Source organism: Rhincodon typus, chromosome 18 (genome assembly GCF_021869965.1).
Source record: "Rhincodon typus isolate 14 chromosome 18, sRhiTyp1.1, whole genome shotgun sequence".
NCBI classification, from domain to species: Eukaryota; Metazoa; Chordata; class Chondrichthyes; order Orectolobiformes; family Rhincodontidae; genus Rhincodon; species Rhincodon typus.
In genome coordinates this window covers 21430733-21448711 of record NC_063349.1, presented here as the reverse complement: position 1 = coordinate 21448711, position 17979 = coordinate 21430733, and the positions used below count along the sequence as shown (strand labels likewise).

At 44.7% G+C, this 17979-nt stretch overlaps 1 protein-coding gene across 1 annotated transcript in view; it reads right to left on the bottom strand.

The window, feature by feature from the left end:
* Window positions 1-17979, bottom strand: part of LOC109920177 (voltage-dependent L-type calcium channel subunit alpha-1C-like) — a 656132-nt gene that overhangs the window by 20924 nt on the left and 617229 nt on the right. The window contains exons 47-48 of the mRNA XM_048607862.1: window positions 17332-17453; window positions 1647-1967 (exon numbers count right to left, since the gene is read on the bottom strand). Coding sequence (XP_048463819.1) covers window positions 1647-1967; window positions 17332-17453 — 443 coding nt within the window. The remainder of the gene's footprint in view (window positions 1-1646; window positions 1968-17331; window positions 17454-17979) is intronic.

Here is a 17979-nt window from a genome sequence, read left to right as displayed (position 1 = left end):
ATCCATGTACCTATCCAAATGTCTTTTAAATGCTGTAACTTTTCCCACCTCTATCTTTTTGTCTGGCAGTTTGTTCCAATACGCACTACCCTCTGTGAAAAAGTTGCTTTTAAGTCCCTTTTAAAATCCTTTCCCTCTCATCCTAACCTGTGCCCTTCAGGTTTAGATTCTCCTACCTGGGAATAAGACCTTGGCTACTGACCTTATCTATGCCCCTCATGATTTTATAAAACTCTAAGGGTCCCCCCTGTTTTCTGGGGAAAAATGTCCCTGCCTATCCAGCCTTTCCTTATAACTCAAACCTTGCAATCTTGGTGACATCTTTGTAAATCTTTTTTCCACGCTTTTCATTTTAATAATGTCATTATCATAGCAGGGCGACAAGACTTTTACGGAGTACTCCAAATGTGGCCTTACCAATGTCTTGCACAGCTGTAACATGATGTCCCAACTCCTGTCCCCTGACCGATGAAAGCAAGTGTGCCAAATGCCTTTTTTCACCACCCTACCTATCTGCGATGCCACTGTCCAGGAACTATGTACCTGCACCCCTAGGTCCCTCAGTTTGACAACACTTTCTAGCGCCCTACCTTTAATTATGTAAATCCTGCCCTCATTTGTCTTACCAAAATGCATGTATCTGCATTAAACTCCATCTGCCATTTCTCGGCCAGGTAGCTCAGTTGATCAAAAATCCCATTGTACTTTTAGCCTTCTTTGCTGTCCACTATAACCACAATTTTGGTGTCACCTGCAAACTTACTAACCATGCCTCATCAACCATATTCTCATTCAAATCGTCTATACAAATAATGAACAACAGTGGACCCAATACTGATCCTTGTGACACACTGCTGGTCACAGGCCTCCAGTCCGAAAAACTACCCTCTACCACCACCCTCTATCTCCTACTATCCTGTAATTTTGTATCCAATTGATTAGCTCTCCTGCATCTCATATGATCTAGCCTTACTAACCAGTCTACCATGCGGTACGTTGTTGAAGGTCTTGCTAAAGTCCATGTAGACAATGTTTGCTGCACAGCCTTCATCTATCTTCATGGTGACCTCTTTTAAAAAAAAAAAACTCAAATCAAATTGTGAGACATGATTTCCAATGTACAAAGCCATGCTGATTATCCCTAATTGGCCCTTGGCTTTCCAAATGCACGTAGATCCTGTCTCTCAGAATCCCCTCCAACAACCTACTCATTAGGCTTACCGGTCTGTAGTTCCCTGGCTTTTCCTTGCAGCATCTCTTCAACAATTGCACAACATTAGCCATCCTTCGTTCTTCTGGCATCTCACTTGTGGCTATCGATGATATCTCTACTACGGACTCCACAGTTTGTTCCCTAGCTTCTCAATGTCCTGGGGATTTGTGTACTTTTGGTTTAAGGTTACTATGCCTTATGAAAGGCTTAAGCAGTAACAGGCTAGTATTATCCTGCATGACAATGTTAAGCAAGTTTTAGCATGTATTTAACCCCTGCTACAAACAAACTCATTCCCATCAGACATCAAGTGTGAACTTAAGTCACCAACATACACAAGAGAAATAATGAATGCAAAGATGAATGTTAGCCTGTATAACATTTTTATAACACGATAACAAACAGAAATAGTCAACAGTAATAGTAAACTTACCGCCCCTACTAAACTACTGGCACTGCCATGAAACTCTGTTCCTGCTTCCCTGAAAGGATAGGGTACATTCAGAGAGATTGGCCTGGCTTTTTTGTTATTTCCACTTGAGTTGTCAGAGTTCCAGGAACCACAGGTTACTGATGGAAGGCTGCTGTTTAGTTTCTCGTAGGATTCAATGCCATCAAGAAATAATGTTGGAATACGATGTTGTAACCTCCTTCTACTACGTGGAGTTGTTGGAGGTGTGTCGCATACTCTGGAAAATTGTGTTGGAGAATGGCTTCTCCTCAGCAGTGGATTTAGTCCTGCAACAGCCAATGCCTGTATGATGAAAATAAATACTGAGACACATACAGATACAACAGGACTTTTTTTTTCTTTGGAAAAGCATCTTCACCACAATGTGAACCAATTAGCTTTCCAAAGTGCTATTCACATCAAATGTCCTTTACTTTTACAACAATAAAATTTTATATCGGACAAATGTCACCATGTCACTCTTTGTTGTGCAGATTTGAAATAGGGTATGGATCAGAGCTCAGACCAATATGATGGAAATTTTTCTTTAAGTGGGAAGGAGTGTATTAGGAAGCTAATTTTGTTCAGAAAGCCTCCTGGCTTTCATTAGTGCTGAATGAGCTTTATCAAGTATACTGGAAGAACCATATTTCCTTTCATCTCTTCCCTGTACCATGCTGCCTTAGTAAATCATAGGCTTGAATTTTTGCTGAACTGGACGGCTTGACCCTTTGGGCAAATGCTGCCAGGATCCTGATTCTGGAAGTCTCACCTCACCACTATCACAAGGGGTGTGGTGAAATTGGAGAGGAACTATTTCAAACAACTACAGCTCATTGAGGCAACAGCACATTTTAAATGTGTGACTGCCTTGACCCAGTAGCAATGTTCATCACTGAGGTTTCTAAAACTGAGACTTGTGGGCTTTAGACAGTTGGAGAAAATTCCAGATACATAACTTGGCAGCTTCAAAAGATTGTAAAAGGACGACCTGTCCTTGTGGGGCTATGACAATTTAGTGCATACAAACATATGAAGAAGCAACAAGAGTAGGCTACTTAGCCCTTCAAGCCTCTTCCGTCCTTCAATAAGATCATGATTCATCTGATTTTAACCTAACTGTATATTTCTGAATACCCCAGAATTTTTGATCCCATCTAGTAATCAAGAATCTATGTACCTCTGCCTTAAAGTATTAGAAGATTCTGAGGTCATTGCCAGTTGAGGAAGGGAATTCCAAAGACACTCAACCCTCTTAGATAATTTTATTTTTCTCATCTCTGCCTTAAATGAGTGACCCCTTATTTTTAAACTGTAACTTCCAGTTCTAGATTCTCCCATAAGAGGAAACACTTTTTCCACATCCACCCAGTCAAGTCTCCTCAGGATCTATATGTTTCAATTAAGTCATTTCCATTCTTCTAAACTTCAGAGGATACAGGACTGGCCTCTCTAGCATCTCCTCATAAGGTAATCCACTCATTCCAGGTATTAGTCCAGTAAACCATCTCTGAACTGCTTCCAATGCATTAATATACTTCTGTAAGTACAGTAACCAATATTGTATACAGTATTCCAAATGTGCTCTAACTCATGCCCTGTATAACTGAAACGTAACCTCCCTACTCTTGCATTCAATTCCCCTCACAATAAAACATAACATTCTATTAACTTTCCTGATTGCTCGTTGAACTTGTATACAAACCTTCCGTGATTCATACTCTAGGACATCCAGATCTCTCTATCTGAGACTTGCAAATTTTCACAATTTAGATAATATGCACGTTTGTTCTTTCTGCCAAAATTAATGATTTCACGTTTTCCCACATATTACTCCATTTGTCAGATCTTTGCCCAATCTTTTGCAGAGTAAAGACTATAAATAGATGGGACTTTATTTCATCTCAGTAAGGCTCCCGATAACCCATGGTGGATACTGGGTTGGTTGATGTGGTGGATGTACGCTCATGGGCACATAGGTTGGTATGTATTGGCACCAAGTTTGCATGGGGTTTATTTTAAAAAAGTTATGGGGCTGATTGAGGTGGGGGGGGGGGGGGGGGGGGGGGGGGGGGGAGGGTGGTTTGGGTGGTGCTCAAGCATGCTGATGAGTTGATTCTAAGTTGGCCTAGAGGAAATCAGGGTCATGGTAGATGGAAAGAGAGGCATAAGTTGGCATGGTAGAAGGGTGAAGAAGGTGGCATGATTAGGGTATGGCATTGTGGTATGAACAGGGGCTTTTTGTTTTATTATTATTACAATGCAGGATGTTTAAACAGTTGGCCTCAGCACCTGGCATTCGTTGTGATTGCCTCACATTGTTACTGAAGGTGTACACATGCATGTCCACCCACCCACTCTGATTATTCAGGAATTTTATCCCAGGTTAGAAATTTCCTGACTCTGTATAGCTGATTTTTGGGAGCAAACATTTGTCTTTTAAGCATTATTATATTTGAAGTCAAATCTCTGAATTGAGGCTTTTTATTCCTTTCATTTTTTCCAAATTCTTCCTGTAAATATAGTTGAAGGAGTCGTATAGGAAGAAGGGGTTTTGATTCGTAAGGCACTGGCATTTTCCTGGGGAAAAGTGAAAGTTGCAGTTTTGGAAAGGGCTCCAGTCAAACAGTACTTGGATCAGTGTGTGAGTAAATCCTATAACTAGTGCTATGGATAGGGCTTTAAACTAAAAGGTATGGTTTGGAGCAAACAGGTTAGGTGAAGGGAGGTTTTGAAATCCTAAAAAAAAAAGTGAAGGCAATAAAGAAGTGTGGTGGTTTGAATAAAGACTAGCAGAGGTTCAGGAAAGTACAGGGTTTATTCAGTAAGACTGAATCAGCAAATAGGTTCATTGCAAGACAAGTTAAATTCGATTCTCTTTAATTGAAAGGTGAAATGTACTAAGCATTTGTGATAAGATAGACCAATTTGCGGTACAAATAAAGGTAAATGTAAAGGTGATGAGAAATCAAACAAAGACATGGGATCTATTTTACTTCTAGGGTCAGGAAATGGATTTTTTTTAATTCACGTGTGGGATATTGATGTCATTGGCTGGCCAGCATTTATTACCTGTATCTAGTTGCCCTTGAGAAGGTGGTGGTGAGCTGCCTTCTTGAACTGCTACAGCCCATCTACTGCAGGTAGACCCACAATCCTTTAGGGAGGGAATTCCAGGATTTTGACCCAGTGACAGAGAATGAATGGTGATTATATTTACAAATCAGGACGGTGAGTGGCTTGGAGGGGAACCTGTAAGCAGTGGTGTTCCTATGTATTTGCTGCCTTTGTCCTTCTAGATGGAAGTGATTATGAGTTTGGAAGGTGCTGTCTAAGGATCAGAATTTCTGCAGTGCCTCTTGCAAATAGGATACACTGCTGCTACTGAGTATTGGTCATGAAGGGAGTGGGTGCTTGTGGGTGTGGTACCAGTCAAGTGGACTGCTTTGTCCTGGATGGTGTCAATCTTCTTCAGTGTTATTGCTGCTGCACTTATCAAGACAACTGGGCAGCACTCCATCACACTACTAACTTGTGCCTTGTACATGGTGGACAGCTTTGGGAGTCAGGAAGTGAGTTACTTGCTGCAGTATTCCTAGCCTCTGACCTGCTCTTGTAGCCAATGTACTTGTATGATGAGTCCAGCTGAGTTTCAAGTTGACGGTTGTTGATAGTGGGGGATTCCGTGATGGTAACACCATTGAATGTCAAGGGTGGTAGTTATTGGAAACGGTCATTGCCTGGCATTTATGTGGTGCAAATGTTACTTGCTACTTATCAGCCCAAGTCTGGATATTGTCCAGATCTAGCTGTATTTGATCATGGACTGCTTCAGTATCTGAGGAATTGCAAATGGTGTTGAGCATTATGCAGTCATCAATGAACTTCCCCATTTCTTGCTTTGTAATGGAAGGAAGATCATTGATGATGCAGCCGAAGATGGTTGGGCCTGGGACGCTACCCTGAGGAACTCCTGCTACGACATCCTGGAGCTGAGATGATTGACCTCCAACAACTATAGCCACCTTTCTATGTGCCAGGTATGATTCCAACTAGTGGAGAGTTTGCCCCCTGATTCCCAGTGCCACACTTGGTCGAATGTGGCCTTGACGTTAAAGTTTGTCACTCTCATCTTACCTCTGGAATTCAGGTATTTTGTCTATGTTTGAACCAAGACTGTAATGAGGTCAGGAGCTGAGTGGCCCTAGCGGAACCCAAACTGGACATCACTGAGCAGGTTATTGTTGAGCAGGTGCTGCTTGATAGCACTGTTGATGACACCTTGCTCACTTTACTGATGATCAAGAGTACACTGCTGGGGCAGTAATTGGTCAGGTTGGATTTGTCCTGCTTTTTGTGTACATGGCATATCTGGGCAATTTTCCACATTGTCACTTCCATAGAGTAGCTGTACTTGTCCAGTTGGGCTAGGGAAGCAGCAAATTGTGGAGCATAAGTCTTCAATACTATTTCTGGGATGTTGTCAGAGCCTATATCCTTTGCAGTATCCAGTGCCTCCAGCCATTTCTTGATATCATGTGGAGCGAATTGAATTGGTTGAGGACTGGCACCTGTGATGCTGGGTACCACCAGAGGAGGTTGAGATGGATCATCCATTCAGTGCTTCTGGCTGCAAATGCTTTAGCCCTACCCTTTGCATTGCTGTGCTGGGCTCCTCCATCATTGAGAATATTTGTGGAGCCGCCTCCTCCACTGAGTTGTCTACCACCATTCATAACTAGATCTGATCCGTTAGTTGTGGAATTGCTTAGTTCTGTATATCACCTGCTGCTTATGATGTTTGGCATAACTTCAACCTAAGTTGACACCTCATTTTTTGATATGCCTGCTGCTACTTCTCGCATACCCTCCTGTACTCTCCATTAAAACCCCAGGCACAATGGTAATTGTTGAGTGGGGGATATGCTGGTCTATGAGATTGCAGATTGTGTTGGAGTATAGTACTGCTGCTGTTGATGGCCCACAGCGCCTAATGGACACCCAGTCTTAAGTTGCTAGATCTGCTCAATGTCTGTCCCATTTAGCACAATGTTAGTGCCACACAACACGATGGAGGGTATTCTCATTATGAAGGTGGAACTTCATCTCCACAAGGACTGCGCAGTGGTCACTCTTACTGATTACTGTCTGGACAGATGCATCTGCAGCTGGCACTTTGGTGAGGATGAGGTCAAGTATGTTTTTCCCTCTTGTTGGTTCCATCACCACCTGCTGCAGATCCAGTCAAGCAGTTATGTTCTTTAGAACCTGACCAGCTCAATCAGCAGTGCTGTTACCAAGCCACTCTTGGTGGTGGACACTGAAATCCCCCATCCTTGCCACAATCAGTATTTCTTCTGAGTGATGTTCAATATGGAGGAGTACCGATTCATCAAGAGGGAGGACAGTACGTGGTAATCAGCAGGAGGTTTCCTTGTCTATGTTTAACCTGATGCCATGAGATTTCGTGGTCTGGAGTCAATGCTGAGGACTGCCAAACCAATTTCCTCTTAACTGTATACTACTGTGCCCTCACCTCCGCTGGGCCTGTCCTGCTGGTGAGATAGGATATATCCAGGGATGCTGGTGGTGGTGTATGGGACACTGTCTGTGAGGTATGATTCTATGAGTATGACTATGTCAGACTGTTGCTTGACTAGACTGAAACAGCTGTTAGTGGGGAGGACTTTGCAGGGTTGACAGGCTGTATTTACTCGTTGTCATTTCCGGTGCTTAGGCCAATGCCAGGTGGTCTGTGTGGTTTAATTTCTTTGTTGAGATTTCATAGCAATTGTTACAACTGAGTGGCTGGCAAGGCCATTTCAGAGAGTGGTCGAGGGCCAAACACATTGCTGTGGCTCTGGAGTCACATGTGGCCAGACCTGTAGGATATTAGTGAACCCGATGGGTTTTTCCAATAATCAACGACGGTTAATTGTCAAAGTAGATACTTAATTCCATATATTTTTATTGAATTCAAATTATACCATTTGCCGTGGTGGGATTTGAACATGGTTGCCCATAATATTAGCTGAGTTTCTGGGTTAATAGCCTTGCACTAAGTCATGGCCTCCCTAGTTAGGACTGTTTCCAGGTCCCTGTCTCACTCTTGCAGAAGAAGCAATTACAGGCCATGAAGGGACTAATAAGTGGTTGACAGCATATTGGGTAGTCAATTAGTTGGGGTGGAGGAGTAAAGGAGATGGGACAGAAAAAAAATCTCCATTTAAACTCATTATGGAAACCACCATTGTTGGTGTTTCATGAAACTATTGCAACATTATGGCAGATGTGGGAGTGTAGAATTGCTGGAAGCCAGGTAGGAGTGCCACTAATTTTGCTAATGCCAACATGAAGGCTTTCTTAGAGGTAGTAACGAAGATGAGGGAGGTGCACTTTTGGTGGCAGGAAGAGGTTACGTTCTCAGATCAAGAAATTCTATCTTGAGGTGTTAGAAGCCACAATAAATGAATTTGGAGCACTACAGAAAAAGGTTCAATAACCTTCACTTTGGCGAAGAGAGTGCCTGACAGGCCTGTGGATTTTTAATCTTCAGCACACAGACCAAATTTTGAGCCTTGCATGTTAGTTTGGAACATAGGATAAATGTGCACAAAAACAAAGTTGTTGGAAAAGCTCAGCAGGTCTGGCAGCGTCTGTGAAGGAGAAAACAGAGTTAACGTTTCGGGTCCGGTGACCCTTCCTCAGAAGTGATGGTGGCTGGGAAAACATCAGTTTATATGCAGAAAATAGGGAGGTGGGTAGGGTGGGGAAGGGAGTAAGTGATAGGATAGAGCCCAAAGCAAGGGAAAGACAGTTGGACAGACAAAGAAGTTGCTAACGATCAGGCTGGGAGGGTGAGTAGTTATTAATTGGGACTATTGGTGACTAATAACAGCGGGTGTGTAGTGGCAGGCTATGTGCTAACAAGGCCTGGTGTGTTGGATGGGGGGCTGGGACATGGGAGAGTTTAGGCCCTAAAATTATTGAACTCAATATTGAGTCTGGAGGGCTGTAGGGTCCCCAAGTGGAAAATGAGGTGTTGTTCCTCCAGCTTGCATTGGGCTTCACTGGAACACTGTGGCAAGCCAGAGACAGAGATGTTGGCCAGGGAGCAAGGTGCTGCATTGAAGTGGCAGGCAACAGGTAGTTCAGGATCTTTTTTGGGAGCAGAACGTAGATGTTCTGTGAAGCAGTCGCCAAGTTTACGCTTCGTTTCCCCAATGTAGAGGAGACCACATTGTGAGCAGCGAATGCAGTAGACTAGATTCTTGGAAGTGCAGGTGAGGTGTTGCTTCACCTGAAAGGTATGTTTGGACCCTTGGATTCTGGGGAGGGAGGAGGTAAATGCGCAGGTGCTGCACCTTCGCCGGTTACAGGGGAAGGTGCCGTAGGGCTGTGGGGAGGTGTTGGTGGTGATGGAAGTGTGGACCAGGGTGTCCTGGAGGGAACGGTCCCTGTGGAAGGCGGCCAAGGGAGGGGAACATAGAACATTACAGCGCAGTACAGGCCCTTCGGCCCTCGATGTTGCGCCGACCTGTGAAACCAATCTGAAGCCCATCTAACCTACACTATTCCCTTATCATCCATATGCTTATCCAATGACCATTTAAATGCCCTTAAAGTTGGCGAGTCTACTACTGTTGCAGGCTGGGCATTCCACGCCCTTACTACTCTCTGAGTAAAGAACCTACCTCTGACATTTGTCCTATATCTAGCACCCCTCAATTTAAAGCTATGTCACCTCTTGCTAGCCATCACCATCCGAGGAAAAAGGCTGTCGCTGTCCACCCTATCTAATCCTCTGATCATCTTGTATGTCTCTATTAAGTCACCTCTTAACCTTCTTCTCTCTAATGAAAACAGCCTCAAGTCCCTCAGCCTTTCCTCATAAGACCTTCCCTCCATACCAGGCAACATCCTGGTAAATCTCCTCTGCACCCTTTCCAATGCTTCCACATCCTTCCTACAAAGTGGCGACCAGAACTGTACGCAATACTCCAAGTGCAGCCGCACCAGAGTTTTGTACAGCTGCAACATGACCTCATGGCTCCGAAACTCAATCCCTCTACCAATAAAACCTAACACACCGTACGCCTTCTTAACACCTATCAACCCGGGTAGCAACTTTCAGGGATCGATGCACATGGACACCGAGATCTCTCTGCTCATCCACACTACCAAGAATCTTACCATTAGCCCAGTACTCTGTATTCCTGTTACTCCTTCCAAAGTGAATCACCTCACACTTTTCCGCATTAAATTCCATTTGCCATCTCTCAGCCCAACTCTGCAGCTTATCTCTGCAGTCCCTCTGTAACCTGCAACATCCTTCCGCACTAACCACAACTCCACCAACTTTAGTGTCAACGGAAATTTACTAACCCATCCTTCTACGCCCTCATCCAGGTCATTTATAAAAATGACAAACACAGCAGTGGCCCCAAAACAGATCCTTGCGGTACACCACTAGTAACTGAACTCCAGGATGAACATTTACCATCAACCACCACCTTCTGTCTTCTTACACCTAGCCAATTTCTGATCCAAACCGCTAAATCACCCTCAATCCCATGCCTCCGTATCTTCTGCAATAGCCTACCGTGGGGAACCTTATCAAACGCTTTACTGAAATCCATATACACCAGATCAACCGCTTTAGCCTCATCCACCTGTTTGGTCACCTTCTCAAAGAACTCAATAAAGGTTTGTGAGGCATGACCTACCCTTCACAAAACCATGTTGACTATTCCTAATCAAATTATTCCTTTCTAGATGATTATAAATCCTATCTCTTATAATCCTTTCCAACACTTCACCCACAACCGAAGTAAGGCTCACTGGTCTATAATTACCAGGGTTATCTCTACTCCCCTTCTTGAACAAGGGGACAACATTTGCTATCTTCCAGTCTTATGGCACTATTCCTGTAAACAATGACAACATAAAGATCAAAGCCAAAGGCTCTGCAATCTCCTCCCTAGGTTCCCAGAGAATCCTAGGATAAATCCCATCCGGCCCAGTGGACTTGTCTATTTTCACACTTTCCAGAATTGCTAACACCACCTCCTTATGAACCTCAATCCCGTCTAGTCTAATAGCCTGTATCTCAGTATTCTCCTTGACAACATTGTCTTTTTCCTGTGTGAATACTGACAAAAAATATTCATTTAGCACCTCTCCTATCTCTTCGGACTCCACGCACAACTTCCCACTACTGTCATTGACTGGCCCTAATTTTACTCTAGTCACTCTTTTATTCTTGACATACCTATAGAAAGCTTTAGGGTTTTCCTTGATCCTACCTGCTAAAGACTTCTCATGTCCCCTCCTGGCTCTTAGCTCTCTCTTTAGGTCCTTCCTGGCTAACTTGTAACTCTCAAGCGCCCTAACTGAGCCTTCACGCCTCATCGTTACATAAGCCTCCTTCTTCCTCTTGACAAGAGATTCAACTTCTTTAGTAAACCATGGTTCCATGTTGTCGCTCGACCACTTCCTCCCTGCCTGACAGGTACATACTTATCAAGGACACGCAGTATCTGTTCCTTGAACAAGCTCCACATTTCAATTGTGCCCAGCCCCTGCAGTTTCCTTCTCCATCCTATGCATCCTAAATCTTGCCTAATTGCCTCATAATTGCCTTTCTCCCAGCTATAACTCTTGCCCTGTGGTATATACCTATCCCTTTCCATCGCTAAAGTAAACGTAACCGAATTGTGGTCACTATCACCAAAGTGCTCACCTACCTCCAAATCTAACACCTGGCCTTGTTCATTACCCAATACCAAATCCAATGTGGCCTCGTCTCTTGTTGGCCTATCTACATACTGTGTCAGGAAACCCTCCTGCATACATTGGACAAAAACTGACCCATCTAAAGTACTCGAACTATAGCGTTTCCAGTCAATATTTGGAAAGTTAAAGTCCCCCATAACAACTACCCTGTTACTTTCGCTCCTATCCAGAATCTACATCTCTGGAATTTTTTGGAGGCCTATAGAAAACTCCCAACAGGGTGACCTCTCCTTTCCTGTTTCTAACCTCAGCCCATACTACCTCAGTAGACGAGTCCTCATCAAACATCCTTTCTGCCACTGTAATACTGTCCTTGACTAACAATGCCACACCTCCTCCTCTTTTACCATATTCCCTGATCTTACTGAAACATCTAAACCCCGGAACCTGCAACAACCATTCCTGTCCCTGCTCTATCCATGTCTCCGAAATGGCCACAACATCGAAGTCCCAGGGAGGGGAATATGTGTCTGGTGGTGGCATCTTGCTGGAGGTGGCGGAAATGGCATCTGATGATCTTCTGGATGTGGATGCTGGTGGGATGGTAGGTGAGGATAAGAGGAACCCTATTGCTGTTGCAGGACGGAAGAGAAGGGGTGAGGGCGGAAGTGCGGGAGATGGGTCGGATCTGGTTGAGGGCCCTGTCGACAACGGAGCTGGGGAATCCTCGGTTGAGGAAGAAGGTGGACATTTCGGAGGCTCCCTTGTCGAAGTTGGCCTCATCTGAACATATACGATGGAGACGGAGGAACTGAGAGAATGGGATGGAGTCTTTACAGGAAGTGGGGTGTGAGGATGTCTAGTCCAGGTCGCTGTGGGAGTCAGTGGGCTTGTAATGGATATTAGTGGCCAGTCTATTCCCAGAAATGGAAACAGAAATGTTGAGGAAGGGAAGGGAGGAGTCAGAGATAGACCAGGTGAAAGTGAGGGCAGGGTGGAAATTGGAGGCGAAATTGATGAAGTTTTCCAATTCCAGACGAGAGAGGGAAGCAGCACTGATGATATCATCAATGTATCGGAGAAAGAGTTGTGGGTGGGGGCTGGAATAGGACTGGAGCAAGGAATGTTTCACGTACCCCACAAAGAGACCGGCATAACTAGGGCCCATGCGGATACCCATGGCAACCCCTCTTACCTGACGAAAATGAGGAGTTGAAAGAGAAGTTGTTGAGGGTGAGGACAAGGTCGGCCATGTGGAGGAGGGTGGTGGTGGCGGTGGCGGTGGTGGTGGTAGACCAGGAAAAAGTGGAGAGCCCTAAGACTCTCCTGGTGGGGAATGGATGTGTAAAGGGATTGCATATCCATGGTAAAGAGGAGGTGGCTGGAGCCGGTAAACTGGAAGCTTTGAAACCGGCATAAGGCGTCAGATGAATCATGGATGTATGTGGGTAGGGATTGGACCAGGGGGGAGAAGACTGAGTCAAGGTAGGAAGAGATGAGTTCTGTGGGGCATGAGCAGGCTGAAACAATGGGTCTACCTGGACAGTCCTGTTTGTGGATTTTTGGCAGGAGGTAGAAACGAGCTGTGCAGGGTTGGTGGACTATTAGCTTGGAAGCAAAGAAGGGGAGATCACCGGATAAAATGAGATCCGTAACCGTAGTGGATACAATGGCCTGATGTGCCATGGTGGGGTCATGGTCCAGGGGAAGGTAGGAGGAGGTATCTGAGAGCTGGCGCTCAGCCTCTGCAAGGTCGAGGTCAGTACGCCAGACTACAGCAGCACCACCCTTATCGGCAGGCTTGATGACAAACTCAGGGTTAGATCTGAGTGCATGGAGTGCAGTCAGTTCAGAGGGAGATAGGTTGGATTTGTTAAGAGGGGCAGTGAAATTGAGGCGACTAATGTCACGTTGACAGTTCTCAATGAAAAGATCGAGTGCAGGTAAAAGGCCGGAGGGAGGGATCCAGGTGGAGGGAGAGTGTTGGAGTTGGGCAAAGGAGTCTGTGGGATGGGGAGAGGACTCTTGTCTAAAGAAATGAGCATAGAGGCGAAGATGGCAGAAGAACAGTTCGGCGTCATGTCGTGCTCGAAATTCGTTAAGGTGGGGACGCAGAGGGATAAAGCTGAGGCCTTCGCTGAGTACAGAGCGTTCAGCATCATTGAGCGGAAGGTTAGGAGGGTTGGTGAATACCCGACAGGAGGTGGGGGGGTTGTGGGAGGGGATAGAGTCAGAGGGAAGGGGAGGAGAGGTAGGTTCCAGAGGGCCATGGGTATTTTTGAGTTGTTGCATCTTGTGGGCTTTGATGCCTGAAAGGAAAAGAAAAAGTTTCTTGTTAGCATGATGAATGGGCCGGAGGATGAAGTGGAACTGCAGAGTGGTGCAGCCCTGAGCCAGCACGTTGTGATGCTGTTGGAGAGAGAGGTTGAGAGTGCACATGTGGCGCCACATGGCACTGAGTGTGGATCTCAGGAGGCGACGAGAGCAGCTGTCCGTGGAACGTTGAACATCACAGAGAATCTGTGATCCTGGGAGGATTCAAAACATGAGGGATGAAACTTCAGTTGGAATCCACGTGGGGTGAGTCTGAGCCGGAGGCAGTCACGGAGGAATGTGATATGGCTATGGAAACGAGTTTTAGCAAATACCTGGTCAAACACCAGGAGTGACAGTGAAATTAGTGTTGGTGGGCAAGAAGAGAGATTGGAACGGAAATCCCGGTGGATCCCTCTCTCCTTCTGGCCCAACCTCTCATATGCATCAAGATTGGTCCAGTGGAACCAATGAGGTATCCAGGACCTACTGGAGGAGAAACATTGCCTCTATATAATGGAAGAAAAGAGCAGTCAATGTTTCGGGTATTACCCTTCTTCAGGTGAGCAGTAATACCCGAAACATTGACTGCTCTTTTCTTCCAGATGCTGCCTGGCCTGCTGTGTTCTTACAGCCTCCTGTTTGTCTACCTTGGATTGTAGCATCTGCAATTTTTTTTTGTCTCTATAATGGTTTACCTCATTGGCTTGAATTTTCCAGTGAGGGTCAGAATCCCTATTTCTGACTCAGGTCAGACAAAAACTTGCCCACTTATCTTTCCAGGGGATTTCCAGCCAAATGTCTGGGGCAAGAACCAACATAAATGAAGCAGTCCAGACCAGCAAACCATGTAGGCAGCAGTGGAGTGGATCATCACAGAAACCATGCCCCCTTTTATGACAATAGCTGCCATATATCAAGTTTAAAGGTCCCAAAGCAACTTTGCTAGCTACTGACAGAAAAACCGAAAGAACTGCAGATGCTGTAAATCGGAAACAAAAACAGAAGTTGCTGGAAGTTCAGCAGGTCTGGCAGCATCTGTGTAAATAAAAAATCAGAGTTAACGTTTCAGGTCCGGTGGCCTCAGCGTTCCGAGGAAGGGTCACCAGACCTGAAACGTTAACTCTGATGTTTTTCTTCACAGATGCTGCCAGACTTGCTGAGCTTCCAGCAACTTCTGTTTTTGTTCACAGATGTACATAGGCAGGGATTAGACCAGGGGAAAGAAGATGGAGTCAAAGTAGGAAGAGATGAGTTCTGTGGGGCAGGAGCAGGCTGAAACAATAGGTCTGCCTGGACAGTCCTGTTTGTGGATTTTTGGATGGAGGTAGAAGCGAGCTGAGCAGGGCTGGGGGGCTATCCGCTTAGAAACAATAGGACGAGGTATCTGAGAACTGAGAGAAAGTAAGTGTGTGAGGTAAGTGAAGAGGTAGTTGGCAGATGGGTAGGGCAGTAGGGTACCAAGTGGGTGAGGAATACATGCCCCTGGCATGTGGGTGGTTACAAATGTTAAGTTGGCGAAGGGGTAATGGTGGTTGGAGTGGTGGGGTGTTGTGTGGGTAAGCGGACATAGGTGGTAGGTGAATGACAGTGCACAGGGTAGGCCAGGTTCGGACAGTACATTCAGGAATCTGGGGTTTTAGCTGGTCAGTTGTCCATGGAGACATGGGTGGAGGGTTGTAGAATCAGCTGTTAGTGGGGAGCAAGGGTTTGGGTCAGTCAGATAACTGTGAGGCCTGGGATGGGGTGGCGTTGGATGCCAAGGTCAGTTTGAGTGATTGGTGGGGCTGCAGGGCGGGGTGGGGGAAGAGTCAGTTACATTGTTGGCCAGGAGTCAGAGTAACTTTTAATCCTCTAACCTTTCCTAAGTATTTATTAAGATAAATAGAATTCTTGGAAAATGCAGTGTTGAGGTTTCTTGAAGGGTTACAGACACTAAGTAATTACCCATTGAAAGTATAAACTTCCCAGGCAATTCCCATGTAGTTAGTATCTTGGGTCTTACAAGGGGGCCTAACATGAATCTTGCATGGTATGTGTGGTCTCATTCTCCAGAGACTTAAGGTCTGAAGCAATAACAAAGCATCATTATCCATGCAAGATGCCTACAGGACTACCCAATGCAAGCCTGGAGGCATACAACACATTTGGGTGAATCAGAAAGCAGATGAACGTTGATCTTGTACAGACCACAGACTAAAAGGAATTTTAGGATGCTTTAAATTTTCCTATGTGCCCCATTCTAGTGGTTCATCACCAATCCTCAGTACCAAAGATCAGCACTACTTACAGAAAAAGCTCATTCTTTCATAAAATTTGCAGAAAAATTTTTACTCACAGCTTCAAATGGCCTTTGTCATTGATGAAGGCCATCAACAAGCTGGCACAGGTTGCCATCAACTGCTCTCTTCATGACCCTATCTCATGCTGTTGAAAATAATTGATTGTAATCAAACTCTTTACTGGCAAAGCTCCAGGGGTTGATGTTATCCCAGGTGCGCTCTTTAGGCTGGAGATCAATGCCAATTCAAAAAACCTTGAACTTACTGGACAACTGCAAGGACTAAGGATCCTTCACTTCTGCCTTCTTGATCCCCATAGTTGCTTTGGTTGCAGTCATTGCAACCTGCTCCAGACCGCAGAATAAATCTGAAGAAAATGGCTCAGAAGTGCAAATTGTCCAGGTAAATCACCCTCCCTGATGCCTTGCAAAGTCCTAAACTCAGACTCTAGCTCACCAATTGCGAGCCCAAATTCCTAGAGCTGCAAATACTTACTAAAGATGTGGTCATCATGGATCACACCGGTGTCTGCCAGTCTCTACATGACATAGATGTAACAGACCATTTGCCCTGCCATCTTATTGTGTTTTTCAAATAACTTAAGGCTTCAAATATTTTTAATTTTCCAGCTCCTAATTTGAATAAATACTTTTTGTTTAGAGGGGGAGAAAAAACACACACCATTTTTCCTGTTAAGTAATCGATTGGTATGTCACACGTCAATTTCCTTCAGAATGCAGACACTGCAATTTGAATGTGCAGTCTAAACTCCCACTCTTTAAACTCTCACCACTGCCGCATTGCTTGTTTTCAGGCCTGTTTTTTAAACTTTCGCTGTTGTCTTTGAACCTCAATTTTTAATAATAATACTAAATAATACCTTGCTTTTTCAACTCTGATCACTTTCTCCCTGACATCCCATGAATGAATAATTAAAAAAAACAGCTTTAGCTTATAAGTGGCAATGAATAAGTCACACAAGTATCTGAGAATGACCATTTCCAACAAAAAGGAATCCCTCTTGATATTTTGATAACTGGAATGTTGCTTAATGCTCAATGGCATTACATTTTGAGGAATCATCCACAGTCGGTAACCTGGGGAGTTGTTATTGATCAAAAATATGACCTGACTAACCCACTCTCATTCATTTGGTGGCAATAAAAATAGCAATTTAAAACACCAGTAAACCAAACTGTGCTGTCAAATCAATTCTTTGCACATAGCATACTGGGGTACACTCAAAGACAAAACAATTGTCTCTATGAGCCATTCATAAAAGGTACAGTATAATTTTGAAACAGAAGTAGTTGTGAATATTTGTAACTTACTGTTACCTGGTGCTGAATTAAATGTAGTGGGAGTGCTGTCCTCTGAGAGAGTGGAGATGTGCAAGGAACTTCCAAGCCCTGATTTTTCTGTCTCTTTAGGCACTCCAGGTGAAATGATGATCTTCTCCCTTCAAGAAGAAAATATATTAAACAACGGCATGTAAATAATTGTTACCGATAACTGATATGTTAGTAAGGCTAACAAAGACTTAGGCTTGAATTTCATTTTTGGGCTGGGAGAACAGAGTTGGGAAAATTCTCGGCTCTGCAAGTCTGATTTAAGAAAAAGTGGCCTGGAAATTGGGAGTTTCATTCTGGGATGGCAGGCCAGGTGATCTTGGAATGACAACAGAGAAACACTGAGGCAAGAGATAGTAGGAACTGCAGATGCTGGAGAATCTGAGATAACAAGGTGTAGAGCTGGATGAACACAGCAGGCCAAGCAGCATCAGAGGAGCAGGAAAGCTGACGTTTCGGGCCTAGACCCTTCTTCAGAAATGGGGGAAGGGAAGGGGGTTCTGAAATAAATAGGGAGAGACGGGGAGGTGGATAGAAGATGGATAGAGGAGAAGATAGGTGGAGAGGAGACAGACAGGTCAAAGAGGCGGGGATGGAGCCAGTAAAGGTGAGTGTAGTTGGGGAGGTAGGGAGGAG